Source organism: Falco peregrinus, chromosome 2 (genome assembly GCF_023634155.1).
Source record: "Falco peregrinus isolate bFalPer1 chromosome 2, bFalPer1.pri, whole genome shotgun sequence".
Lineage (NCBI taxonomy): Eukaryota > Metazoa > Chordata > Aves > Falconiformes > Falconidae > Falco > Falco peregrinus.
The window spans coordinates 96,525,951-96,553,749 of NC_073722.1; the positions used below are offsets into that span (position 1 = coordinate 96,525,951).

General features: G+C 45.6%; 3 protein-coding genes across 18 annotated transcripts in view; 1 reads left to right on the plus strand and 2 right to left on the minus strand.

Annotated features, from left to right (window-relative positions):
* The window catches only part of MPHOSPH9 (M-phase phosphoprotein 9), a 31,682-nt gene extending 25,668 nt beyond the window's left edge, over positions 1–6,014 (minus strand). For 4 of the 9 annotated variants that reach the window (XM_055794515.1, XM_055794514.1, XM_055794516.1 and 1 more), the window contains exons 1-4: positions 5,883–6,014; positions 3,282–3,414; positions 2,258–2,408; positions 836–925 (exon numbers count right to left, since the gene is read on the minus strand). In XM_055794515.1, the coding sequence (XP_055650490.1) occupies positions 836–925; positions 2,258–2,408; positions 3,282–3,388 (348 nt within the window). In that variant the 5' untranslated portion in view covers positions 3,389–3,414; positions 5,883–6,014. Of the gene's footprint in view, positions 1–120; positions 157–835; positions 926–2,257; positions 2,409–3,281; positions 3,415–4,654; positions 5,012–5,557; positions 5,607–5,882 lie in introns of those variants that run through there. The other 5 variants (XM_055794511.1, XM_055794512.1, XM_055794513.1 and 2 more) reach the window with 5 other exon arrangements.
* On the plus strand, positions 5,824–11,273 carry MTRFR (mitochondrial translation release factor in rescue). Of its 3 annotated transcripts, XM_055794527.1 has the most exons (5): positions 6,309–6,364; positions 7,068–8,177; positions 8,520–8,827; positions 9,543–9,784; positions 10,910–11,273. In XM_055794527.1, the coding sequence occupies exons 2-4, from the start codon at positions 8,084–8,086 to the stop codon at positions 9,753–9,755; spliced, it is 615 nt and encodes a 204-aa protein (XP_055650502.1). In that variant the 5' UTR covers positions 6,309–6,364; positions 7,068–8,083; the 3' UTR covers positions 9,756–9,784; positions 10,910–11,273. The 3 variants fall into 3 exon arrangements, with proteins under 3 accessions (XP_055650504.1, XP_055650503.1, XP_055650502.1); XM_055794529.1 differs by lacking the exons at positions 6,309–6,364; positions 7,068–8,177 and adding an exon at positions 5,824–5,954; XM_055794528.1 differs by lacking the exon at positions 10,910–11,273 and having other exon boundaries at positions 6,307–6,364; positions 9,543–9,925.
* CDK2AP1 (cyclin dependent kinase 2 associated protein 1) lies at positions 11,213–26,445 on the minus strand. Of its 6 annotated transcripts, none has more exons than XM_027777942.2 (4): positions 26,426–26,445; positions 15,835–15,941; positions 14,830–14,956; positions 11,213–12,039 (listed from the first exon to the last, which is right to left on the minus strand). In XM_027777942.2, exons 1-4 carry the CDS (start codon positions 26,433–26,435, stop codon positions 11,972–11,974), a joined length of 312 nt encoding a protein of 103 aa, XP_027633743.2. In that variant the 5' UTR covers positions 26,436–26,445; the 3' UTR covers positions 11,213–11,971. The 6 variants fall into 6 exon arrangements, with proteins under 6 accessions (XP_027633743.2, XP_005231221.2, XP_027633744.2 ...); XM_005231164.3 differs by lacking the exon at positions 26,426–26,445 and adding an exon at positions 25,472–25,879; XM_027777943.2 differs by lacking the exon at positions 26,426–26,445 and adding an exon at positions 24,859–25,158.
* Between the last annotated feature and the right edge of the window lie 1,354 nt (positions 26,446–27,799).

The following is a 27,799-nucleotide window of genomic DNA, read 5'->3' on the forward strand; positions in this document are numbered from 1 at the left end:
ACAGTAAGAGGAAGGAAATACAAGGGTAAGGAAACACTGGCAGGACAAAAATAACAAGGTGGCAGGGAAAGGTGGGGAGATGAGGGGGAAGAAACAGAAGATAGGATAAAAGAACAGTACCTCTTGTTAATTCAGTTCAGGAACTGCTGATTACTACTAGTGTAGAGGGCATCAGGAAAGGGAAGGGAAAAACAGCAACCAAAATGATGAAGATATTAAGCATTATATATTTATAGAATTACTGTCTTATACATACATAAACATTTCCTCTGTTTTAATGGATAAATATGGTACAGCGAAAACGTGAATCTTCACATGGGTCATTTTTCAGTCTCATCTTAGAAAGGAGACTGGTCAACTGAAGGGTGAGATAGTGTTCAGCTATTACAATGAATGTTTTCCTATGCCATATACTGTCTAGATGAAGGAATGAGAAGTTGCGTAACATTTTCTAATGAAAACTACAATGTCTCAAAATTAGAAACAATAGCGTCTAACAGTTAATAAAAAACAGCTTGTACCTACAAAATCCAAGTATCATGTGGGCATTCTGAACCAAATGTTTGTGAAAACAAAACAACCAAAACAAATAATCCAAGAATCTTCACTTCTGAAATGGTTCCTACCAGTTACATTGTTAATTAGCCATGGCTGTCTCAAATACGCATCCTGTAAATGGCATTCCAGTCATCCACTTCCATTAAGTGCCTGTCTGAATATACTTACAGAAAGTCAAGAGTGCATAGTTTTGGAGGGGGGTAGGGTTGGGGTCGGAGGCAGGGGGAGAAAAGAAACACTCCACCTAACCTACCTACATGAACAAATTGTTACTTACTTGGATTTGATGGTGGAACTGCTCTTGCTGGGCAACTATTTGTTCCTGACATTGTTTTTCTACCAGTCTCAACAACTGTAGCCACCTTGTCTATTAAATCACAAAGTAAAATAATTAAAAGCACAGTCATACTGCATCTCTTACCTTTTACTCTAGCTACAAAACAGTTTTGCAATCTTATACTTCGGTGTTGACATAATAGCAAGTTTACTAACAGCACTGTGGTTATCTACCCCCCAATACACCAAGCCCCCTATCATGTCAGGCAATGGAAACAATTCACTGTGGACACACTTAAAAAAAGTCCTTTAGACAGCAAGAGCAAGATAACACATCTCTACAATTTAAGTTTGGTTTAGGAAAAAAAAATGAAAAAGGAAAAAGAATTATTGTGTTTTTAAAAATTCAAATGTCTAAAAAGTAGAAACAGCTGGCAGGGAAGTACAGTTAAATTTTGGAAAGGTTGATTCCACTTCAATAAATTATAGGCAATTTAAAAATTTGTAATTAAACATCCCTATGTCCAGTGAACCACTTGCTTCAATAAGAAACTCTTCCCTTCAACAATCCAGCTGAAGGCCATGATGCGTAACTAGCCAAAACAAAGATAATATTTTTTTTAAAATTCAATACATAGGGTTCCTAAAATGTAGTAAAATCTGAATTTTAACATATATTTTATGCTAATGTTTATGGAGCTTGATACGTGAAGCATAGGACACGGGACATAGAACGCATGTGCCGAGACAGACATCTACATTTTTTTCTTGGAGCTGTTAAAGAGCACCCAAATTAAGCATCTGTCAAAAGACATTTTGATGGACCACAGCCAGAAAGCTCAAAAATTCTGCAAGAACAAACCCATGGTTTGGAAACCTGATGCTCCTTATGGTGACTAAAAATAATGGTAACATTTAAAATAAAAAGGGACAAAAACATTAAAAAAAGTTTGAGAGAATTAGCTCATGGAACCTACATCATGATTTTTGTGTTGTTTTAAATCTAGAAACAAACTAATCACCCACACATCTTTACAAATGGAATAAATAAATTACTCAGCTAAACCAGAGCCATTTGTAGAAAGCAAACTTCTACTTTCCAGGATCACTTCAGTCCAGTTTGAAGTGCTACAATTTAAAGGTTTACATTTTTCAGTCCAAAAGCTTACAATCTGTAGGTATTGCAACTTTGAAAACAAATATTCATAAGTGTATTGTAAAATACTAAGATAAAATTGCAATAAAATCCATCCACATGATTAGTTCATACACTGTAAAAGGATTTGTCCCACCATGAAGAGAATAAGCACGTACATATATAGATCTTACTGCTAAACTGTATCATCATTACATTTGTCTTCCAAAATGCAAAGCTGATACATTAATACAATATTTTTTTTAAATAAACCTTAACATCAAATACCTCATAGTTCGTCACAATTTCTGAGTCAGTATTTCCAATGTTCTGGATATCTTGTATAACGGAGGCAAGCAGCTCAACAGAACCAGTCTTTAATGAGGACCTGGTATTCCCTGAGTAACCAGAAACTCCATTAGGATTGGATGAGGGACTTCTAGTGAAACAGGAGGAAAAATATTTCAATTATTTATTGTGCCAGTTGTGCAACATAATGGCCAAAATAACATGCTACATATGGTATGCAGCCATAAAAGAATGATACACCTAATTTACATTGTGACCCTCATTGTGCTGAAAAAAACCCAAACTGCTAGGTCCTAAGAATGAGGCTGTTTTTCAAGAAAGTCCCAAAGAATCCACAGCATGTTTCATCCTTAGTTTACTATTAAAACACAGTAGCTTTCCAAGAAGAGACACAGCATGATCAGCACAGATATTACTCCTCACTAGCACAAACGCCAATAAATACAGCTTTCCATCAAACCTGTGTGCTTCTTCATAGCTTCTGTGTAACAATGATTTATAAAGTCCAAGACCACTGCCTCCTTTTAAGAAGTTACACGGGCAGTAAGCAACTTACAGTGCTCATCTTAAGAGGTCAGTCAAGAAGCACCTCTCCTTTTGCTTAGGCCATTAGTCTTTATTTGCCCTTCTCATTCACTGGGAATACCTTTGGCATGGAACGGAAGAACAATTCAGTTTTTCTAATCTGCTGTTCTCTACAGATGACATAATGTATGATCTTCCCCAAGAACGATCTCTTTACAATTTGTCCAAGACAGGTTCCCCTCCCATTCTAAGAGATGTGAGGCAATGGAAGTTCCTAAGCTTTTAAGGAAGACTTAAACAGCTCTTTCAGTAAAGCTTTTCTCATTAAGGATTATACCTGTAAATGTTAAAAAAACCCCTAAAATATATTGCAGAGTATTACGCACTATTTTACCTTAGTAACAACGTTACTGTAAAAGCATACTAGGCAAAACAAAAATAATAAAAATATTGGTTAGGAATTCCTTCAGCACATTACCTGCTACAATTCAAGCTACAGACAGGGCTCTGGGTATTTCCAACATCAAAGTCTGCAGAAGATGAAGGGATTTCTTGCACAGTATTCACCACGTCACAGTTTTCCATATCTTAGTCCCAAGTATGACGCTACCCTGAATATATAATGAATTAAGCATCACTCTCTTATTCTAAAACACTTGACTTTGGCTGAAACAACTGTCTCTTTAATCACGTTCTGTTTCTTCATTTAACAAACCACCCCAGAACGGGCTAGCATTCCACAACCAACACCTCTTCCTTTGCCTGTGCTGTGCTCGCAAACAGGTGCTGTTTAATCGTCCTCGTACTTGGCTGGGACTCCTACAAATGAGAGATTCCTAACTATACCTCATACACGTAGACTGGGCTGTAAAGGGAGTCTGAATCCAAAACAGTACAGGTAGAATAGTGTTGCTGGGGTTTGGTTGTTTGGGGTTTTAAAATCTGAGGCTCCACAGTCTGTTTTTGAGAATTCTGTGAAAGGGCCTACTACCAATGTATTTAAATCTGCTGAATGGGGATCTGTGCCTTCACTGGAAGAAACACCCCCCAAAAAATAAAATTGAGACCCACTCAGACTACAGTCGACCAATTCTGCCATTTGTGTAATATCTGGTGTACTTTTTTTCACATTATTTATTATTATTTCTATGTAACATTAATTCAAAAAGCTTTGAAACTATTTTGAGCTACATTTCTTTTCAATTAACGACAAAAAAAATTTAGTCAAAGTGGAATCCCACAGCAGTTGAAACAGCAGCTGGTTAACTGAAAGCACCATAAATAAATCAATGCTAAATACTTGTGCAATGGTCCTACTGCCCTCGAAGCAGCAGTTTACAAGAATGGCTTTAAGAGAGACTAAAATATTCTGGCAGTTTCCATACTTGCACTAAGAAAATACTTGAAATGCATCAATTCATCAGTTCTTCTATACCGCTTATTTCAGCACCCTGGTGAATTCATCCTATGAATCTAACATCCTTCTTCTAATACTGAAGAAAAACCTTACAAACATTTCAGGGATGGAAGGGAAAAAAAAAAAAAAGAAAGAGACATTAAGAAACAGCATCCTAGTAGCCTGTGCTAATACTAAGAATAAAAGCTTGCTGCCTTAAAGCAGCACACCACCTTCAAAGCTCGACCATTCTTCTTTACAGAGCTTACAATGACATGCCTCTGGCTTTTACAGATTTAAGTTTTCATTATTTTAAGTACATAGAGATACATCTCTAACCGCGTTTCAGGAGCAAAAAAATTATTTCCACCAGAAGGAAACTGAAGGGCAACTGTCTGATTTTTCCCTGTTTTAGTGGAGCGTGGCTTTAGCAGAAATGTTTTCCAGGTACTCACTCAAGCTATCTTCTTTGGATAAGGCTGAAAATGCAAGAACTGGAAGGAAGTTATCACAGCTACACAAATTCCTTTAGCAGAGCTTCTCCGGATAAACAGAAGGAGGAAAAAAAAAAGCCTTTCTTATTTTCCTAGTGACCAGAAGCCTGGGTATCTTGAAGGTTATCAGGCACCTAACCCAACGGATAAAGCAGAAGCTGCATGTGTCTCTGGAGCAGCTGGATGGCAATGGTGGGGGCTACATCAGTCGCCCCCATCTCCCCAGGATGAAATCATGGGTGGCCTATCTCAGCAGCACAGGAGATGGGTGGGACTTAGCTGCGACACAGTCTCGTTTCATAACCTCATTAGAAGTGCCTGCTCTCCATAAAGCAACAAAATACATTAAGTGAGCTATGACTGGGCTGAGGGACAGCTAAGCTCTCACCTATTGTCCCCACTGCACAGAACTATCCTTACACGGCCAAGTCCCTACATTAAGGGGTAAGGGGCTGAGTAAACCCGCGGCAGGTGCGTGGGCTGGTCTGGATGCCAACCCCTGGGCCAGCACTGAGTCGGGCCCCTGCGGCCCGCACCGGGCCCCGACCAAGCCCCAGCGCCCGCGGCTCCTCCAGCCAGCGCAGCGGTGACGAGGCGCCCCGGCCCCCGCCTCCCCGAGGGCTCCCCGAGGGGGCCGGGCCAGGGACAACGAGCCTGCGGGCTCTGGAGCCCCGCTCCCCTCAGGATGCGCCCCCGGCCCAGCTCAGCCCCCTCCAGGCCCCCCTCCCCTCACAAGTTACCCCCTCCGACCACGTCTGCCCCCTGGGTCGCCACCCCTCGGCCAGGACCCGACTCCGCGCCCCCGTGTCCCTCCCCGGCTCCACTCCTGAGCGACCCCCTGCCCCCTCAGGAGCCGCCCCTTACCCTCAGCGCTGCCCCCTCAGGGTCCCGGCCCCCACAAGCGCCCCCCCCCCGCCCCCAGCCCTGCCCTCCTCCCCGCACTCAGAGACTCCGCCCCCACCACCTCCCTCGGGGCGAGCTCCGCCCCCACGCTCCCATTGGTCAGCTGCCCCTCGCGCTCCGGGATGTTGACAGCACCGCCACCTCGGATTAGCTAGCGGTCCTGCCACTCATCGGGGAAAGAGGCGGGGCAGCGGAGGCAGCCTCGCGGCTCTGGGACGGGGCCAAGTGCGGCGGCGATGCTGGCTCCGGCCTTGCCGCCTGCCCCCAGGGATCGCCCGGTTCCTACCCGCATGTCTGGAAGCCCGAGAGGAGGCGTCCGCACTGCCCGAGAGCTGCCTCCCTCAGCGACCGTTACGCGGTAAACAGGCGCGGCCCGCCACCTCCTCCCCGGCGATTGGCGGCCGAGTTTCGAACGTGGTGGGGCAGAGGGCGCTCCAGTCAGGGCGCAGCTCAGTGATTGGCCGCCTTGACGGCGCGCCAGGCCGCGCCTTCCCCTCTGATTCGCTACGAGGAAAAGTACGCGCGCCGCAGTGAGGGGATTGGCCAGCGCGGCTCCGCGCTGCACGGTTCCCCAGAACCTGATTGGTAGTGGCTGGAAGGCGGGCGGAAGCCCCCTTCTTGCGCTGCGATTGGCTACCCGAGTGCCAATTAGGCCGGCGATACCGCCTCCCCGTCGGACTGGCGTTGCGAGTGCGCAGGCGAGGCGGGGCTGCGCCTGCGCAGTGCGGGCGCGCGAGGGGCGGCGGCGCTAGCCCCGAGTCGCCCGAGGTAAGAGCGGGCGGCGGGGCCGGGATGATGTGGGGCGTGGGGCGGCGTTGGGCTGGGCCGCGGGGAGCGCTGCCCCCGTTACCGGTGTGTGCCCGGGGCTGCAGGCGCGCTGCCGGTGCGAGCTGTTCAGCCAGCGGCCCTGCCTGAAACGCACGGGGTGCGCGGTGCCCGGCCACGGTCCCCGGGCTCTCCCGGGCCAGCGCGGCGGGCACCGCTCGGGGCATGGCGGGCTGGCCTGGCAGCCTTCAGCAGCAAAGCTCTTCCCTGCCCTCCCCTCCTCTTTCCCCTGCCCAGATTAAAGCATCATTACTTCAAGATCTTTTCCGCACTGTAAGGCCTGTATTTCTTGGAGCCACTACGTGAAATCTTGATAAAACTTCCTACAGTCTTCCAGGCTTACTCCTGGTGTATGGCTGTAGTGTCAGGCAGTAGGAACAGGCTTACAGCACATGTGGTTTGCCACCCCGCCGTACATTGGGATCTGGCATCTCTGAGAGCGTCAGCCTTGGGGTCAGAACAGGCTCTTTCAAACACACAGATCCCACGGAAACCTGCTGGTTCTGCTCGCTCAGAACTACAGGGGGGTTCTGCTCCTTTTTTCTGCACATTTTTTGCAGCAAACCCACCCCACGTTACTGCCTTCTAGTACCACCAAGTGGTGCCACCAATCAAAACTTTCTTAAAATTATTTTTATTTCAACAGCTATTCAACTTTCCTGGATGTCGATTGCAGTGTGCCACTTCTTCACATGCTGAAGTGTCTTCTTCTGAATCAAACAAAACATTTCAAGCATAAGAGCATATATTGCTTTAATTACTAACCAAATACCTTGTTCAAGAGCACCATTTGACAGCAGTGGAACCTGCATTGCTCATGATCCATGAGGATAATCCATACTTCCACCTGTACTTTACCTCCATTAAGAACTTGACCTGGGAAACACTGGCATGTGAAGGAATAGTTGCAAAGCTGGTGGTCTGCTTAACTCCTTGATTCTTTTTCCTTTATCTGATAGACTGTAGAAAGCTGTGAGTAGAGCATGCTGGGCAGGCTTGTGAACAGGATCCACGTAGGATACTTCTGAATTGAAATGGCATTTAACCACACTTGCTGTTATTAGACCACTCACCAAATCCTATGCACGCTAGAGCCTGACCTTGAAATCTGGAAACGGCTGTAACAGAGCGAGGTCAAAAGACAAGTCTAGATCATCATGTAATCTGTTTAGAGAAGGATTACTCTGTTTCCTGCACTAACCTAGCATTAAAAAGACATCCCAGAACTCAGAATCAGAACTGAGTCTGTAACTAACTGTAAATAGATACACCAGAGTGCTGCTGTGTCCCGTCAGTCAGCTGTTTTGACTAAGCAGCCACGCATCATTCCTCCAAAGGGAAAAATCCACCTCTGCATTCTGCTTGGCTTAAGCTACTCGAGCTCTGTTCTGTCAGATCTGATTTCCAATATCCATATCCTTGGGACAGAAATGCTCTGCATACAGTCTTATTCTTTTTTATTTTGTGTGTGTGTGTTGTTTTCCTTCCACCTCCTCTTTGCAGTCTTCCATGACTGTCAGCCAGTGAACACGGGAAGCCAAGACATTATTAGGCCAGTTAAATTATGTAGCTGCTTCTTCCAGCAGATTTCTTTCAATAGTTTAGAGCATTGTTTAAGGCAACCTCGGAGCAGGATTCCTGCACCCTCACCTGTCCAAGCATATGTCGGCACATGAACTGCAGGTACTGTTGGCAGCAAGACACAACCTGGGCACGAGCGGAGTGTCCGCAAAGGTTTCCCAGTCAGACTCTACAGGTCAGGCTGCAAGACAGAAATATCCTCTCTTTCCTTTTTTTTTTTTTTTTTTTTTTAATAATGTATATTTAGTGTTTTCCAAGTGCTGGTAGGAGTACTGATTTATTTACTGTTTTCCAGATCTCTTTCAACAATAAAATAATAATCTTGGCTATTTTTAAAAGTCATTGCAATAAGAACCAGAATTCCATTCATAATGGTAAATATTTCAAGGCAAAACCAGTTCAAATATCCTCGAAAATAAATCTGAATATTAAAATGCCACTGAAGTCACGCAGCTAAACTAGATCATCTTAAAAAAAGGATTCTCACGGTAAACTCCATTCCCCACTTCTATTTCAGGTTTCATTCCAGAGAAACTGCGTCCTCATTTCTGTATGAATATTCCAAGTTTATTTCATTTCACATTCTTACTGAGAGAAGTACGAACACCATCATGGAGACTGTGGATTTTGAGGAAGCAGCAGTTTTCCCTGCCCAGAGTGCCCTTACTTCAGGCAGCGAGGAAGAACTCTTTCAATCTCCTTGGACTAAATGAGGCAGAATTAGAAGAACAGTTTGTAAGAGGTAATGGCCCAGGAGGTCAAGCCACGAATAAGACAAACAACTGCGTTATCTTGAAGCATATTCCATCTGGGATTGTAGTGAAGGTAATCGTATTTTATTTCATGAAGTCGTCAACTGCATGATGTCTTGCAAGTCTCCTGTCATAGTAAAGCACAGTCACAGTGCTGATGTCACGGAGGAAAAGTTTATATGTATAGAAAAGAATCTCAGGAAGAAGTGGTTTTGGTTATCAGTATATATAAATAAACTTGGGGTCATAGCTGATCTTTCTGGCTTTGGCATGTAGTACTGCTTTGTAGTTTTTGGTGCATGTAGTACTGTTTCGTAGTTTTCAGTAAGTATCTTCATTGTAGCTGCTTTTCAGTGGCAGCTGTCACATTCCCTCTTGTGCATTAGAATGTCTCCCTTAAGTTCATCATACTCGCAGGTTCATTTTAAGCTCTACTCTTACCTACTGCTTGTGGATTAGTACTTTGAAATTAATCTTTGCTTCCTTATCACAAGAGGAAGATACAGTTAAGTTAAACTCAGAAGAAGCTTTCCAAGGTAGTATGGAAGCATTAAAGATTAATGCAAAAGCCAGTCTGACAAGTTACAGTAGCAAATCATTCCCAGGCAGCCTCTCCAAAGTATCATCTGGATACAGAAGTTCCTGCAGTTCTTAGCAGGACTGTGCTCTCGGCTTGGAGGGAAAGAGAGTTTCTTTACAGTAATGGCAGGAATATGTAGACTCAAAGGGAAAGCAGAAGAATAAACAGGCTGAAGTTCCAGTAAAAATGTCCTGTTGTATTTTTCCAGTGTCACCAAACAAGATCAGTGGAGCAGAACCGAAAGATAGCCCGAGAAATCCTGCAGGAAAAAGTTGACCTTTTCTACAAAGGTGAAGAGAGTGATGTTTTTAAAGAGAAGAAAGCGTCAGAGAAAAAGAAGCAGGAGAAAAAAAGAAAAGCAAAGGAAAACTTAGAAAGGAAAAGGCATTTTAAAGAGATGCAAAAATTGGATAAGCAATAAATGCGTGAAATGCCAACCTGCCTAGTCGGGTAAGGGAAGCATTTGTCTATACCTAAACATGGTGTTGAAACTCAAAGATGATATAGGGCTCCATAAGCACAACTGAAATACTGAGTAGTGATCTGCTATTACTGTAAAACTGAGGTAATAAAAGCAGTCGTGTACTCCTGCTTCTGTCCGCCATCATCTCATTAATCACATTTAGAAATCAAGTTTTTCTGCCAAGTTCAGAAGATGATAAACCAATCCTTGTTAAAAAGGAACTATAAACTTTCCACCATTGCTAATGGAGGGAAAATTCAATAATCTCCTTCTGCCTGGATGGTACCTTAGGATGCTTCGTCGGAGTTCCAGTGCGTGAGGAGACCAGCCCTAAAAGGTTGTGACTTTCCATCGTAACTCAGGCAACACTTCCACTGACATAAATCCTTCATCAACAGTGACCAGGTTTAGATACTGTTTCTGATGGTGTAAACAGACATGCTGACGGGAGTGACACCAGTCACTGGCTGCCTCCTTCAGATCTGTGCACTGAACAAATGCTGTCCTACTCGATTTGGAATAAAGTTTAACCAGAAGCTTTACAAATCTTACCTGGAGTGGTGACGAGCCTTGAGGTGGAAGCTGCAAGGAAGAGTTGGTCAGTCACGTTCTTCCAGTTACACATTAAAATTGGGTCGTTACAGATAAAGAACACCACGTGCTGGATGCTGCCTCCCAAGGCAACAGAATCCAGTTCCTCCAAGCTGTGAAGTAATTAACTTTGTCTCTTAATACTGTATTTTCAAGTATCCCTAGCTCCGTATGTATTAGATATCCCAGATACAGTATTAAGAGACAAAGTTTGGGGTATTTTCTTCAAGTATCCCTAATGCCATATGTATTAGATATTGCAGATATCCCATCTGCCTTAGGATTTAAATTCAAAGGTAGTGAATTACAGCCATTTATTATGTTTATGCTCTGCTGCTGTTAAGCTTGGCCATTTTGAAACCTTCCCTCATTTTGACAATTTCCTATTTCATGCAAATACATGCAGCTGCATTTCCTTTGTCCCTGTTACTCTAAAGCCACCAGTGCAGGATACGTTCCTGTTTTAATCCTGTTAACAGCTATAATTGCTTAACCAGAACGTTTTGTTAATTTTTGGACAGCACCCTCGTTGGCTGCCATCGTTTTGGCCTTCAACAGTGACAGGAAAGCCCTTGGAGAACCAAAGCCATGGGATGTATTTTGAAAGCACTGGAGACTACTAGCAACTACACCGCCTCCTTACAGAGATGGACTGCCGCTGGGCTGTGCCGGGATGGAGACTCAGCAGCACCCTGCAGCCCTGCTCCCTTCTCTGTTCCTGAACTTGAGCTTCCTGCACAAAGGTTAACTTTTTATCTGTTGAGATTTTTTGTTCATGGAGTATAAATCTGATTGAAGTGACTGTACATAGTTTTGATACAAACTGTTAATGAAAATAAGCTTTATTACGTCAAGTAATAAATACATACAAAGATGCAAATAACAGTTTTAGTAATTTATCCAGAATTTTTTTTTTTTTTGGCAAACTTTAAACTGAAATCTCCAGCCTTAATGTAGAAATTAGCTTTCCAGGACCTTGTTATTATTTAATAGGTTTCCCTATTTTTCATATAACTCATGCACTTTAAATGGACTTCAAAGCACTAACAGTCATGCATATGTTTATGCAAAATGAACAAACAAGGAAAAATAAGAGAAGGGGAAGGTTATTTCTAAGCAGGGTCTATGCTGTATGACAAATTGTGACTTAGCAGACTACTAGGTACAGCATGCTATTCTGCACTTATTTAAAAAAAATCCTTAGAGCTCATGTCAAACTTTGAAAGATTGACAGTTTGGGGTTAAGTGAATATAGTCAAAGGAAATAAACAGAATGAGGCTGTGGCTGGATAAGAAGAGAACTGAAATATAGCCTGGGAGAGAAGGAGCATTCCTCTGCATGCAGTTCAGTTTTCATGTTTTAGAAACATTTTAAGGAGTTTTAACGTCTTTACAAAATGCAAACCCTCAGTAAGTTGAAAAATCCTCGTTTTCTCATTCTTAACTATATATTTTTTCTAAGGGCAAAACAAGAAAGGTAGAACATTCAAAATAAAGGAATTTGTCTGAATGTTTCAACAGTCAAAAGGAGTGTTACTTTTTCTTCATTAAGAGATGGAAAATCTTGCAACTGAACCAGAGGGCTAGGATCTTGCATTTCGTTCCGTCTCAGCCAAGCATTCCCGAACTAATCCTCTAGCATGAATAATGCCTGCAAAAGAATTGGACATATTTTAAATCATCTCACTCAGGTCATACTTGCAATGACAGTGCAGAGAAAGGTTTACTAATTTCTGTCCTGAGTTGCCAAGGCTACTACAGTATGCCTCAGAAAAGGGAGAGATCCCTCACTTTTGAAACATCAGCTGCTGCTAAACAAGTTTGCTTACCCAAACTGGCAGGATAAATTGAAAAGGGACTAAACCAGGAATCAGAGCAGGGCAAGATCTATAGGTCTGCAGTGACAGGTGTATCTTGATGTGTAGTGTAGACCTATTTAAAATCAAGAGGCTTAACAGAAAGAAAAAAAATTAAAAATTCACCTTACCTACCTGCGAGTTATTTTGCTACAGTGGCGTGAAACAAAATATGAAGTTATATGGGGAGCCATTTTACCAAGCTTTAAAAGTCTTAATACTTTGGGATAGTTCTCTGAAAGGATGCATCAAAATCCAAGCCTTCATAATATTGCTTAAACACAAGTTGTGTCTCTTGTAAGAGTAAGAAGGAATTTTTTATGGTGTGTGCAGAAAGTTATCTCCTAACGCGGGCTCAGCTCCCAGTGTAAATCATCACCACTTTACATGCTGCCATATCTACTCTCATCTGATAGACATAATGTGGAATTTTCCACTACAAGTCCTGTTGCCTTGAGATCCAGCAATCTGGACCTTGATTCTCAATCCTGGGACTAAATCTAGATTCATGTTCACAGAGCTGCTGAAAGAACAGAGCTTGAGATTTTAAAACGGGAGATGGACAGATTTCTCTACCACAAATGAGGTTATATTTTACTGACAGGACAAGGTAGAAGGCGATTTCTCTGCTCAGTTGTGCTCCTTAACAAGGTGGAGAAGGGACAATAAGGCAATAGATGAGGTTTAATCTCTGTTTAGAGATAAAGGCTTCTTGTTCTAGAAGGCTGCTAGCCCAGATCACAGCAACAGCCTTTACATCCAAGGAGTACTGATTTGGGACTTGACAGTGCAAGGCTTTGCAGAGGGTTAAATCGACACAGACGAGTAAAGCTGCATCCCGCAGCTGTGGGATGCAGAAATGCGTACTCAAAGCAGTGCATCAGACCTGGATCTGGTGGCAGGATGCCCAGTTTATGCAGCAGAACTACCCTGAATTATGTAGAACACTGGGAATTTGGCCAATTTTAGAGGTCAGTAGCCACTGTACTTAGGAGCAGGTGGAGCTGGGGACAGGGACTTTATTCAGGAATAACCTCCACATGGCCACAGAGGCTGCAGTCACGTGGTTACCCTCAACCACTTCTGCTCTCACACTTGCACATGCTCCTTCATCCATTAGGCTCCCAAAATGGAAAGAGAGGTATGTTTGTGACCAAAAGATGGCAGCAAAAAGTATTTATTTGGGATATTTCAACACTGGCAAGTCACAGTGGCAGCACTGAATGTTAAACCTACCTTAGCCACCAGACTACACACTGCAAGCAGCAGCAAAACAACTTTTCCTGACCAAACTGAACCACTCAGTTCAGAGGATGTCTGCATCTCTGCTGGTCTCTCTCAGGTTGTCCCCATTAGCCTATTGCCATTCATGATCTATTAATACTGACTCAGGCAATGCAATAAAGAGACTCCAGCAACATTGATTTTAGCTGGGCCAGATTCCACTTACCACTCATCGGCAGGCTTTATTGCATCCTTTCCCAGAACAGCTACTAGTCATTTTATTGCATGTCATGGCAGATATATTACTCTCCCATAATGGTTGAGCCTTAAATAAAGCTTTGTAGTCTTGGGTAAATGTAAGGGGGATTTGTAAGGTGGTGCAGTTATTCTGTTACAATAACATTCCCGTTCGGCCCTGAATGCATGAGCCAAACTCAGCACAAGGACCAAGGCAAGGGAGGAAAAGATAACTACGTTATACTGGTGAAGGACAGAACTGCCAGCACAACTGTTGTCAATGGCCTTTCGGCGTCATTTCAGGAGCTGGAGCAGTGGAATGTCCCACTGCTCCTTCAGAAATATCCCTTGCACGTCCCCTGCTGAGGACAATGCCAAGCTGATGTCAGCAGTGGGGCACGCGAGGGTTTCTTTTACGCTGCAAGGAAAGGGCATTTATTACCCCTTTTAGCTGACAAAGCAAAGCTGGAGAGACCTCATCAGCCAGGCCTAAAAGCTTCTAAGTCCCTTACTAGTGGACTCTTAATGACACCCACTTGACAAGAGGTAATGGAGCCTAAGCTGCCCAACACCACAGCGGGGAGGAAGGTGTGTGTTTGACATCTCAGTCTGAACAGCCTTCCCTGATGACCTTGTTCTTTTTTGTAGCTCTTCTCTCCACCAGCCTCAGTGTGAGTTACCACAATGCAGTATTTCCTTAGGCAAAATGCACTTTAGTATAAAGACTCCTGGGTCAAGGAGATGGGTGATGCATATCAGAAGTAAACAATGCTTGGCTGCGTATTTTGGAGGCTGGGGAGAAAAGGGAATTGAAAGGGCAAGTAGGTCACCAGGAACCTCAGAGAACATATCCACTAGAAACCCTAAGGGTTCTAAAATAAGGTTTGAATTATTAACTGAAACTCCCCTTGTACAAATTAAACACATTTTATCACTGGTTTATCTATCAACTACAGCACGAACAGAGTACCCCAAGGTTTCAGTTGCTTGTTAATACACCTAGTTTAGTGATGAGCTCAAGACAGCTCTAAGGAAACTGTTGTCACAAAGCTGTACACAAAGCAGTCAGTGCACAAAGTATGTGGGACACAATTTTTTTTTTTTTAAATAAATTTAAACATTACCTCTTTTTAGCCTCTCCATCGCACTTTTACTCCCAGCGTACGTGGGTCTAATCTCTTTCCCTAATTCTTCTATGATAGCTAGAAGTTCTGCATATTTGCTTTGCGGTACTTGACTGCTGCTGGTACCCTGTAGTTGAAAGCAGATTAATCTCAATCAAATACTACTAAAACCAAAACAATTACAACAGCCAGCAACTACAAATTCGTGGACGACCAGAAACAGCCCTGGAAGCCATTTTTTTAAAAAATACAATTTCAGATTTACTATATAATCAAAAACTTTTTTTTTCCAACCCTGTAGCTGAAAAAACTTTTTGCAGTTGCTGCTGCAGTTGGACATGGTGCTATGTGCCCTTCACAAATCAGGATCAACTGGGAGAATGCAGCTGCAAGACTGGGACCTTCAGTGGAACAGAAGTTAAAACAGTCCTGCAAGAACAGCAAACCGGGAACTGCTTATGCAGCTCTGTTTCTGCTTTTCCAGTGTTTATTTTGGTGTGTACGTGGAGCAGTTAGCTAGGCAGGGAGAACGAGAAGCAGATAAAACTGCCTATATAATAAGGGAAATCCTATTAAGTCAAATACATTTCACAGAAAGTTTACCACCGGATTCCTGAAGCAGCACATAGGACTGTCTGCGACACATGCTTCATGAGACTAAAATTTAGAGGATAAATTTGCTGAAGAAAAGCAGTATAGAAATGCTAATTTTTTAACAAATGATGTTAAAATATGTTACAGACCTTACTATCAGAACCTAAGTCATGTTTCACTGTGACTCAGATGGGATGGGACTAACAGTTAATTAGTAACCAATCTCACTGAGTGCTCTGCTTAGTCTAATTTGATCCCGAGACATGTGTGATGAATCAGTCTGCTACTTGGGTTTGATTTCAGATCTTGGTGGGAGGGAGGAGCACCTCAGATTACAGGCCACAATCCACGCTACTATGCAAGCGCAGGGTCAGTGATCTGATTAAAGTAAAACAACAAGCAGAGCTATACCTGCATCCCTTGTGTATAGCCTAGAGATGGGGGTCCGTAGTCATTTATAAGCTGTCTATATTGCGCAGATGTTGCCATACTTGTGGAGGGAGAGTGAACACTCCCAGCTGTAGAGAGAGAGGAGAGAGAAAAAAAATCACCTGTTATTACCTGAAGATTAGTAAGTCTGTTACACTGGGACACACTCTAATCACTTTTTTCTAAAGCTGTGACCTCTCACCTTTGGTCTGAGCTCACTAATGACATTTCAGCGTCACAGTACTTGCTAGGAGAGAATGGTTAAATTAATGCTTCTCTAATGTTTGCTGTACATTTGAAAATAGCACAGCCTGCAACATTATCAGTGCAAATTGTTTGCCTAAAAGTGAAAGAGTGTCGCGTGACAGGTTGTTCTGCCTAGACAAACTGTAAATATTAAGGAGCCCTATTTTTGCATATATACATTCCACATAGATGAGTCTAACGTACTGTGCTATTTTTACTTTTTCAGTGCAAGTTATCTGAAAGTAATTTTGCAACTCAAAGTGTCATCACACGGTCAATGCAAGTTACCCTCAGTACTATCTTCAGCCAATGCCAAAACTATTCACAGGCAACAGTCAGTTGAGGTGCATCAGATCTGCTGTTCATTGTATGACATCGGAGGTGAGGAGTGCTACCATCATTCCTCTCTGTCTGATATCAAACGTTTTTAGCCAGTCAAATCATGCTATATGGTGTGTATATATAGGATATAAAGAAAATAACATCACTTTGGGTTATGGTTACTTTTTCTAATGTTATAAAAGATTATAATCAGATCTACACGGTTTGGAGTCAGCTAGGAGTTCCAGAAACAGACTCTGATCATTGACAAACTGCTCCAGAAACGAACAATCAAAACACTTTTTCCCCCCTCACCTCACAACAGTAAGAATTTGGGTTTGAAAACAACTTTTTAGATTTTTCTTAGGGGCCTTAATTACAGTGCCCATCTCACAACTGCGCTAGAGGACCTGCTTGTTATAGACCATGCACTTGGGACTAAGGCAGCGTTCCACCATTCAACTTGTTCACTCTTGCAGCTGAAGTGCCCCTGCATCCACTGATGCTGCTGTCTTTGCCTGTAGGCACAGACACAGACTGCCTGCTGTCTGGAAAAGTCTTCCCCCTTACAAACTCCTTTGCTGAAAATTCCCAACGACCTTTCACGGGAGGAACAGGTCTCATTTAGCAGCCTTCATTTAAATCTAAATTAAACTGATGCTAAAAGTCACTGGGGCTCAGAACTACGGAAATCTCTAGCTTTGTTTTAAAGTTGCAAGTGATTTTGCTCATGTTCTCCCCTCACACAAAAAGAGCAAGCCAGCAGTTACACTGTAAAAAGCACTGCTGAACATAGCGGAACAGACTCTTGTCCTCAGCTGACAAGTCTCTTTCCACTTGAGAATATCAGATAATCAGATAATCACAGGGTATCACTGTGGTGGTGCCTTCATCACAAGAACAGAGTGTGTCCTTACTTTTTACTAGTTAACCAGATGTGAAATCTTAAAAAAAGGCAAATTGGGCTGGTGGTCACTAGGTTGCCTTGAAAAAGTAAGGTTTCTCTTTGTCTTTAACTAAGCTGCTAAATTTTATGGCACATTACAATCTGCACTTCCATCGCTAAAGGTTTCACATGGAGCTAATCATTGCATTTTGCTAAAGCACAGTAAACCCCAAAAAACTAAACAACACCCATAGTGTACAGCACTGTGAAGGAACACCACAGTTGTCAGCTGCTCTCCTAATTAGTCCTTCACATTATCAGCTCAAAATACAAGCACAATTCTAAGATTTCTGTATGTACAACTCAGTATTTCAAGTCCAGATGACTGAATTTCAACAGTTACCAAACATGACACAACAGCAAACCGCATCTTGCCTCCAAGGACTTCAAAATGCTTCAAAAACATTAATAAGCCCCTTGTGCTGGAAGGTAAGAAGGTTTAATTGCCTCAATTAAGCAGAAAAAGACTTAAGCGGGTTTTTTTCATGCACAGTAAAACAGAAGAGCCATCCTGTGAAGACTTGTTCCTGAACTGTTACTGGAAGCAGTCACATACAAGACCTGGGAGCTCCAAACTGGTCCTGAATTAAGGCAAGGACTCTGATGACCAGGCTCAGGAATCCTGCTCTATGCACCAAGCAAACCCTAGCTGCAGCCCAGCAACCCATGCAAAACAGAAAAAACAATTCATCACCATCATATCGATTAATGATAATAGTACAGATAATTTAGTGATTGTTTAGGATTATGTAGATTTAAGCATGACACGTGCTTTGTCTGCATGAAATAGCACGGCAGGATACATCTAGATAAGAAATAAACCCTACTAGAAACACGACGTGCCAAGACAAAGACAAAGCAGTGAATCTAGGGGCTGACCAAGAAAGTTTCACAGCTGTGAAAGCCAGCAACACACGGCAAGGCGGTGGCCAGTAGCTGGTGTCAGCATGGGAGCTTGAATCCAGCAGCGACTCACTCAACACCGAGTGACAAAAAACAAACAAGAACTCTGAGTAGGCAACTGTGAGTAAGAACCTGCGGGTGGAGTTGGAGCATCGCTCCCGATGTGAACGAGCAGTCAGATGAGCGGAGTGGGGTGCTGTATTGTCTGCTGTACCCACGGCATATGCAGAGCTGTGCTGCAGACACTAGAGGCCATCGCTGAGTACGGCATGCCCTGCCAAATGACAGATCGTGGTAACCATGGTGAGTTTACCCGTTTCTTTGCAGTCTGCATCAAAAATGTAATAAGACATAATGCCATGCGCCGACCACTTTATCAGCAGCAGCAGGCCCGGAGAACAAAGAAAAGGATTTGACTTGGCCGTGGTACCAGCCTCCGTACACCCATGTCAGAAGTTGTGCCAGTCAAACTCAGCTGCGGGGGGGGGGGGGGGGGGGGGGAGGGGGAAAGAAAAATCCTTGAGTCCACCCCAATTTAAGACGATGCAATCATGAAAATGAAATTAATTGGGGGGGTATTAGTATCTCACAGGGTAACGGAACTTGAGCTTTTCGACCTTTCACTTTGTATGTTAATCTCAAAGAGAAGCCCCTGGGTCCTGGATGACTATTACTCAATTAACCCAAAATACATCTGCATGTCTGAACATCCAGTATATCTCAGATTAAAAAAAAAAAAAATCACCAACTATTGCTATTACAGTTACCAAGAAAAATTAGGCCAGGAAGTCTCACAGTCAATACCCAGTCAAAAATCAGTGTGATGGTTAGGCATTCACTAGAGGGGGGGAAAAAAAAAAAAAGAGGGGGGATCTAAAATGAAGCTTGCTCTCTCACGGTAAAATGACAATGGAGACAAGACAGTTAAGAACTGGCAGAATCGAAAAGGGTGTGTGCTTGGTACTGAATTTAAGTGACACCCTGTATCACATCCCGAATTGCCTTACCGGTTGCTGCTGTTCAAAACCTAAATTAATATACACTTTCCTCCCTCCACTTTCCTAATTAAATGTACACAAAACCTTTTATATACCCATTTATTCTTGTGCCAAAGTCTTTTATTTCTGTATTCAAACAGAAGACTGCCAGAAGCATTCTTCCCCACAAAAATATAGTGATTTTCTTGTTAATCAATATTAATCTTTATTAATTGAGGAAGGGGGTGTCTAAGAATACAGCAAACAGAAATGAGATTATCTGTGTCAAAATCTCTTCTTTCCAGCAGTCTCTCTGAGCCCAAATTAACACCCTGGGAGACAAAGGATCTTGAATCACTCTTTGTTTGCCTAAACTCCCACTGACCAGGAATCTTCCCATTAATTTCTGACAGGTTTGTAGAGGTCCCTTTAGCTCCTTTGCTACTGTCTCCAAGCCTGAGCAATGATGCCGATACGCTGATCTAAGTTTTAATTCTTAATTCTATTGCTGCTGCTTGCTGAAAAAATAACTGGGAAGGCAGTTTGCTGCACACCCTGCAAGGAAGCAGTGGGAGCAGAAACAGCAGGGTACGCTCACCTGATCCACTCCCAGCAGATGCTGTGGCTCTACACAGCTCAACTGCCACTCTGTTTCACAAACAGCAAAGTAACATCAGGACTGGTTACTCAACTCACCAAGTTACTCATGAAGAACCGACTTAAGCCAAGCCAAGAGCCAAACCCATTGGATATGTGTTTCTTTACCACCCCATACTTTATAAGGTCCTATAAAACTGCACAGGTAAACTCCTGCCATTTTACAAAATCCTTCTACACATGAACATGATAGCATGTTAAGAAGAGGTACCTGTAGCCTAGAATTTATCCAAGGTACACAGTACAGCCTGTGGAATCTCACTGCTGCTACCTGTATTTCACAGTCTCTTCAAGCTGAGGTTGCTTGCAACATAAAGGCTGTTGCCATTTAAATGGCCAGTGGTCAGCACCTCTTATACAGAACCCAGAGCTGTGTATTACTGCCTCTGCCACACCACTGGAGGACATTCCTCGTTGCTTCAGAGGATGGCAGTTTGACAGCATGCAGTACGAGATGACCAGGCTGGGATATTTTAACTGAGAGGATATAAATTCTTCTGTCCTAAACTGGACAACTTTGCAAGAAAACACATGAGAAATGTTCATGTAAACTGCTCTATCAAGGTACATTGGGAGGCACCTTCAAGCACAAGGGGAGCGGTAACACCTTCAACCAGCACAGCCATTTCTGTAGCAAGGGCCTGAACACAGCCTGAATCACAGTTGCAGTGTTTCGGCAGCTGACTACAAGAATATTTGATTCCTTAGCCCTTGACGCACTTTGGTTTAAGTTCAACAAGAACTCCTTGCCATCCACGGGACACCACATGCATGCCTACACAAGTAGATCTACTGCAAGCCACACACTGAACTCTACAGGAGTTGCCAACCCAGAGCAAAAACAGAAAGCCCTCATTTCCCCCAACTTCCCAATGAATTTTTTAATTTAAAATAATGGACCCCATTCTCATTTGCACAAAATATTCCTTACAGCACTGGCTGTGAAAGTTTTATTTTCACCCACTATTTTTCCCTTAAACAGCCCTTGTGGTAGAAACAGACCTTTCTTTGAATAAAACTATTTCCCTTTAAAAAAATTCAGTGCAAACACTCATAAATATGTTCTCAAGAACTAGGACATTCTTTATCGTAACAGCCAGAGGCCTTGCTCTTTTGATCTGTCACACTCTGGGCCTTTCCTCTAGTACTCTCGTTCTATTTAATCTTTCCATGTGGATAATGGTCATGTTTTATGTCTCCTCTTCCTACCCCCCTGCCTTTTTTTCTTTTTTTAATCAGAAAAAAACAAAAGTCAGTCACTCGGACTCCCCACCATTCCTCTTTTCTAGCTTAAGAAACAGGCTATTTCTACACTAGCAAGTTATTTGGCACAACAAGGAAAGGATGAAAAGATGAAAGCATTTGGTACACATACACCACGTGTCATTGGGGTGAGGGGGTATGACTTAAGATTAGATTTTAGTCTGGTGCCCCAGACTAAGCGTCTGTATCGTAGGTAGGGTTCAAAGCTGTCTAATCTTTGGTTTGGACCCTCGTGTTTCCATTAAAAGGGAACAACCTCTCGATACAAACCACAGTATCAAACATAAGCTGTCTCTATAAAGGGCAACAAGCGAGCTATTTGCTTGTGCAAGTCTGCACTGCAGTCTTAACAACCTAAAGGAACGGCCTAGTGTGCTCAGTATCATTTCTCAGGGTTCAGTGAAATTGGTCTCTCCAGTTGCAAGCTACAGCCACAGCCAGGGACATGATTTCCATTTCACCTCGCAGAGAATTTGCACTTTTCACCAAGAAACTTCTGGTTACTGTGAGGTGTGGCAGGTGCACTGACAGCCCTGTTGGTCCTCAGCTACAGCAGCACCTGCTGTACAGGTCACCACTTGTTCATGTGGAGCCGAGACGCAGCGCCTTCCCTTGTCACAGTCTGCTGGAATTTGTTTTTCCAGATCCTACATACAACAGGTTTTAAACTTTATTACAGGAACAGGCTTTTGTCTTGAAACCTGACATTTCTACAAAAGGACAATCCCAAGCTGTTTCTGCTGGCCTTCTGTATCTTCAAACTACTTTTCCCTGACCTGTCCATACTCTGAACAAAACAGGAATGCTGGTGAATATCCACACAGCCAGAAAACACACTGAAACAAGGGGAAAGACAAACTACAGACCAGTTCACAGCTGCTGTAAATGTCTCTGGTTCCACTTAAGTCAATGGAGATGCTCTACTTCAGCCCAGCAGCTGGCCCTCTTAACAGAGAAATAGTTAAACAACATGAAACACAAGACAGATGAGGATGAAAGAGTACTTTGCAGGATTCAGTACAATAAGCAAAAGAATACATACAAATCAAAACATGGCTGTTAGAAAGGGTAACAGAGGATCCCCTGGGACACTGTGGGCTCAGGTGAGGCTGGGAAGGTTGAGCTGCAGCTCCCTAACACAGCACCTTTTTACCACCCAGGCAGAGAAGGTGCTTGTGCACCAGATTAAATAGGGCTCCCCAAGCACAGGCAGTTGGGAACTGACAGTCTGGGGTGCCACACGCAGGGGCCCAACTGCCAGAGCACAGGCCCTCCAGGAAGGTGACTGGTAATTTGGACAAAACAACTCAAGGCTGGGTGCAGACACACTGGGCCAAGTGTCACCACTGACCCAGGCAATGGGGAAGAGGAATAGGCACCAAATTCCGCTGTGACAAGATATTCTCCTTCCCTCAGCCTGGTGTAAGGCAGAGGAGTCAGCACCCGGATGCTTCCATCCTCCTGAGTCACTTGCGGAGCAGCTGCATTTTCCTCACCCACAGTCATCCCCAGATCTGCCGACAACCCACAGAGGCTTCCTCCCCCCACAAACAGCTCCTCTGCCTCTGCACCTCAGTCCAGGCTTCTGAGTCCCCAGACCTGCTCCTGCACAAGAAGAGAGCACAGTCACCCATCAACCACAACTGCTTCACCTCACTGAGCCACTTACTGACTGCAGTTTCGACATGATTTTGCAGAGTGGCCACTCTCAGCCTAAACTTGAAAGGAGTTAGCTCTGCAGCAAGGACGCAGCCCCAGGAGCTGAGTCGACACTGCCTTTCCAAATACTCCTGCACCAGAAGCCCTGCACTGCAGGGAAGCAGCATTACCTCCCAGAGGAAAATCCCTGTGAGATCCACAGCTGCCCAGAGCCCTCCGTCGGCCGAGACCAAAATATTCAGCATTCATACAGAGAGCCTTCTCTGCAGGGCTGATTTCAGGCCAAAAGGGACAGATTTCCTGTTTTCCTCTCCTCTGCAGGACGGGGCAGGAGGGGGGTCCTTCATCCCAGGTTTGGAAGCAAACCTAGGATCTATTCTTCTGGCTGGGGGGGCATTTAATTTAAGCACAATAGGGAAGCAATCTCCTTCAAGTCAGAATTAAGCTCCAGAAAGGAGGGGGCCATTTGCAGTCATATCACTCTGAATGCGATATGTGCAACTGCAAGGACTGCTTTGTCTAACTCCCTTGGCCTTAGGCCACGGTGCTGGCAATACCACTAGCTAGAGGAAGAGCTGGTGCGTGAGGATAATGGCAGAAGACAGGGAGGGAAGAGAGAGCCCATTTTGGATTCAGAGGAGGACGTTCTCTCATTGAAAAGATTCTGGGGGTGTTGAGGATGATCCGAACTCAGACGAGAGGACAACTTAAGACAGGAATAGTTCTAACATGACAGCAAACTGCTGCTAACTTGCCATTACAAGGGGAAAAAAAAAGAAGGGGGGGGGGGGGGGGGAGATAAAACTGCATGAAAAAAAACTAAAACCCTGATCGCAGCCGGAGCGTTAGAAAGCACAGACAGACAAGGCAGCAAAAGGACCGGAGACAGAAACTTCACCACTCAGCTCGCATTGTGATCGGCATGTCTGACCCAGGATTTTGCAGTCCTCACTCGCAGAACAGCTAGACTCAGATCCCCCCCATAGCATGACCTAATCCCCACCCCTCACCCACCATCGCAAAATACCACCTTTGTTTTCCCTGCAATTTTACGGCCGTTCCGGAGAGCAAGGCACAGGTTCTCGTGGGAGCCGACAGGAGAACGGTTTCCCTTGCTGGGCTTTGTTTTGTTTCTTTTTCTTTCCTCCGGTGACACTTCTGCTTTTTGTCAAAAATCCTCAGCACATCCCCTGCTTCCTGACCCCTCGGCAGAGCAGTGCTCGGGCCCACGGTGCTCCCCACACACAAGCCAGGCACACCAAGCCTTTACACGCCCGCAGCCCCACCGAGCTCAGCTTCACGCAGGATCAAAGTGCCTGAGGCACGGGGACCTCGGCTCATCCACCAGCTGGTGACGATTCCTTGCAGTAAAACAAGATTGCCGTTCTCCTGGTGGCTAGAATAGAGGTGCATCTTGTTGATCCCTTACGTTCATGTTCATCAATCTCCCAGGATTACAAGCACAAACGGCGCTGTAAAAATCACCCGGGCAGATTTCCCTCCCTCCTAAACCCAACTGCAAAACTTTTTCCTTCTCCGATAAAATAAATAAATAAATAAATCTGCCTGATTTCTGGCTGCGGATGGTCTGATGCCAGCCCTGCAGGCTGGGACTGCGGGGGAGACGGGAGTATTATTTGGAAGTCAGAACCAACTTCTCCATTTTGGTTCTGTTTCATAGACTAACCGGCGGGCTGAGATTAGCGTGATCCCCTCCGAATATCCCACCGGGAAGCGGCTGCTGCTGCGGCTTTGTTTCCCCGCAGCGGAGCCCCGCTCTTACCGCGAACACCTCAGCGCAAGGGACAGCCCTGGCCTGCTGCTACCTTCGGCACTGGGGGGGGGGGAGGGGGGGCCGGGGGAATGTTGTGGTAAATAAATAAAAAAAAAGTTCATGCCATGAAGGAAACTTTTGGAGAGGCAAGTTGGGAACACTCCCGGACAGATCCAAGAAGAGGAATAATTTTTTTAAAGGGATTTTGGAAGAAAGAGAGAGCAATTTCTTTCCACCACCACCACTACAACCCCCCGCACCTTCCAAAAATCCCCAGCGAGCGGGGGGAGCTCCCGCGCAGCCGGTAGACCCCGAGGGGGGCGCGGGGTCCGGGGGTCCCCCTGAGGCGCTGGCGGGCCCCCCCGGCGGCGGGGGGCGCGGGGCCGGGGTCCCAGGGCGGCCCCCCCGCCTGAGGAGCGCGGCCCGGGGCAGCCCCTCCGCCTGAGGAGAGCGGCCGCGCGCGGGAGGCGAGGCGCGGCGCGAGCGGCACTTGCGGCGTCCCGCCAGCAGCGGTCCTCGCTGAGGCGCCGGCGGAATATTCCTGATCCAGATCAATCAGCCGCCCCGGGGAGCCGAGCATGGAGGAAACCCGGCGGCCGGAGCCCCGGAGCGGCGGCGGCGGCGGCGGCGCGGGGCCGGCCCGGCGGGCGCGGCGCTCGGGCGGAGGGGCGGCGCGACGCGGGCTGCCGGCGGCGGGCGGCGGGCGGGCGCGGGTAATGGCGGCGCGGAGCCGGCGCGGAGCCGCTGCCCCGCCATACCGGACTGGGCAAAAAAACTCGAGTCCGGGGCTTCCCCCCAGGTGCCGGTGCGGCACCGGCGGCGCCCCGCCGCACGCCTCCCAAACTTGCCACCCAGTTGCCGCCGCGGACTTACCCGGGTTGAGAGGAGTCCCGGGGATGTGGGCGTTCAAGTTGGGCTTGTAAGACATTCCCAGAGACATGGCCAGCGGGAGGAGGAGAAGCGTCCTGAAATTCAGTGAAGCGTCTCCGTGTCTCCCAGACACTTTGGGTTGTTTACAGCAGTAGCAGCACCGGCAAATATGGCCGTCAGTTATATTGACACCCACAATGCAATATATCATCCATACATCATGAGGAGACGCGGATCCAAAAACTTTGGGGGAGACGAGGCAGCCACCCGCCGCGGCGGCCCGGCGCCCCGCGCACCTCGGCGCGGAGGGGGCGCGGAGGGGGCGCGGCGGCGGGGGGTGCCGCGGCCATCCCCTCACAGACAATGGAGCTCCCCTCAGGGACGCCGCCGCGAGAGGAGCCGGGCGGGGAGGGAGGGAGGGCGGGCAGCCCGGCGACAGCGGAGGAGGGAGAGGGGGGTGGCGGGGTGGGGGGGCGCGTTTTAATTAACTTCCGAAAGTTTTGGCACAACTTCTCATTTAAATGGGCTCTGCCCGCGCCGAGCGGCGGGGGGGCCGCGCCCGCCGGCCCCTGTCAGGGCAGGGAGGCTGCGCGTCCCTCGGGGTGGCCGAAGCGCCACCGCCCCCCTCACCTCCAGCCAGGCGTTCGCCTCCGCTTTATCCCCCGTCTCCCCCCGCGAATTTCGATGGAAAATACCTGTTGATAATTTTAGAATGAAAGATTATATTTTTTCCTAGATGCCACCACAGAAAAATCTGCCTTTTTTTTTTTTCTTCTCTTTCAAACCACTATTTCTCTGTGCTTGAAGGTTGAAGGTTAATGTAGATTGCTGTTTCTGAGGGATTAAAAAATAAACACGAATCTCGTTGATAATGCGCTCGTTTTCAGCTTGCAAGCAGCAGTAAAACTTCCCCACCAGAAAAAAAAAAAAAATTGCAGGTTACATTATGAAGCTTACCAGCCTGCATCTGCCACTTCAGAACTCATCCTTTCCACTGCAGGATACTCAGGTTTGCTCCTTCTGTCGATTAATCTCAAACATGCACCTCAAATCGTTAAATTACTCCAGATTTATAGCAATATAACTGCTGGGGACCTGAACAACCTCTCCTTCAGTACACAGCTCAGCCTGAGACCCACCAGATAAGACCCACATGTGTATCTTAGCAGAAGCCACCCTGAGATCACTGAGGTACTTGGTGGTTTTATTGCACGTGCTAATTAACGTCTATCCAAGGCTATGTATCGCTCTTAATGCCGGTGACAGCACACACAGAGAGCCTGATCCCTTGGAAGTCAGGGGCAAATTCCTTTTCAGTGATGCTGATTGAGGCCCGTAGTATCTGTCACTATGGGCTGCTCTGCAGAGGGAGGCAGGTAGCATCTCCATCGCAGAGACACGGAAACAGTCACGGAGCAATTAGATGATTTCCTCTGCACAAAGGAGAATTGAGGCAGAGTGGGAAAAGCCAGCCAGCCTTTGAACCCACCTGCTCCCCAGCTCATGCCCTAGCAACTGCACGCTGCATGAACAAAACATCTAAAAATTATGACTGGTACCAGATGAAATACATGATCTTGTTACCGTTTTGTATTTTATCTCCAGTCCAAGCACACGACTCTGGCATTGTGGCCAAGCCCAGAGCGGCACAGACTAGCCTTACAACAACTGATCCACGCTCCAGTCTGTTCGAGAGGGGACCTGAGAGCCCCAGGCACAGAATTACATGCTCAGTGACAATATTTTCACACTGGTGCTTGAGGCTTTAACTGTGTAATTCTTATTAGCGTCCTGAAAGATTGCACTGGTAAGCCCTCACGGCCGGCGCTGTGTGAGTGAGAACTTTGCGTCCCTAAAGCTTCACTTCAGATTCACAAATAAGTGCTTTTCTGCCAATTCCTGGAAGGCCAGTGAAGTCCTGCAGGCGAGGGGCACGCCGCTCTGGGATTTTCCATTGCTGTGCGGTTGTTTACAGTCACACCAAGTGAGTGCAAAATGGGAGTGTTCCCAGCTTGCCATCTTTTTTGCAGCTTTACACCAACTCTACAAAACTCTGCTCAGAGCAGCACTGTGAAGAACAAGATGCCCTGTGTTTTGCTTGGGTTTTACAACGACAGCTTCAAAGTATACAACATTGAGGGGGGGATTGTGGTGTCTGTGTGTGTGTGTGTAAGGAGACAATCCTGTAAAGATTATCCTTTCTTCAGCACAAGCCACTGCAAGCTTTGGAGCAAACTGTGAGGGTCAGGCTTGTGGAGGTGGCCAGGCTTGTAGGGTGAGACTGTTTGTGCTCTCAGCGGGAACCCAGCAGTACCGTAGCTCAGTATGTTA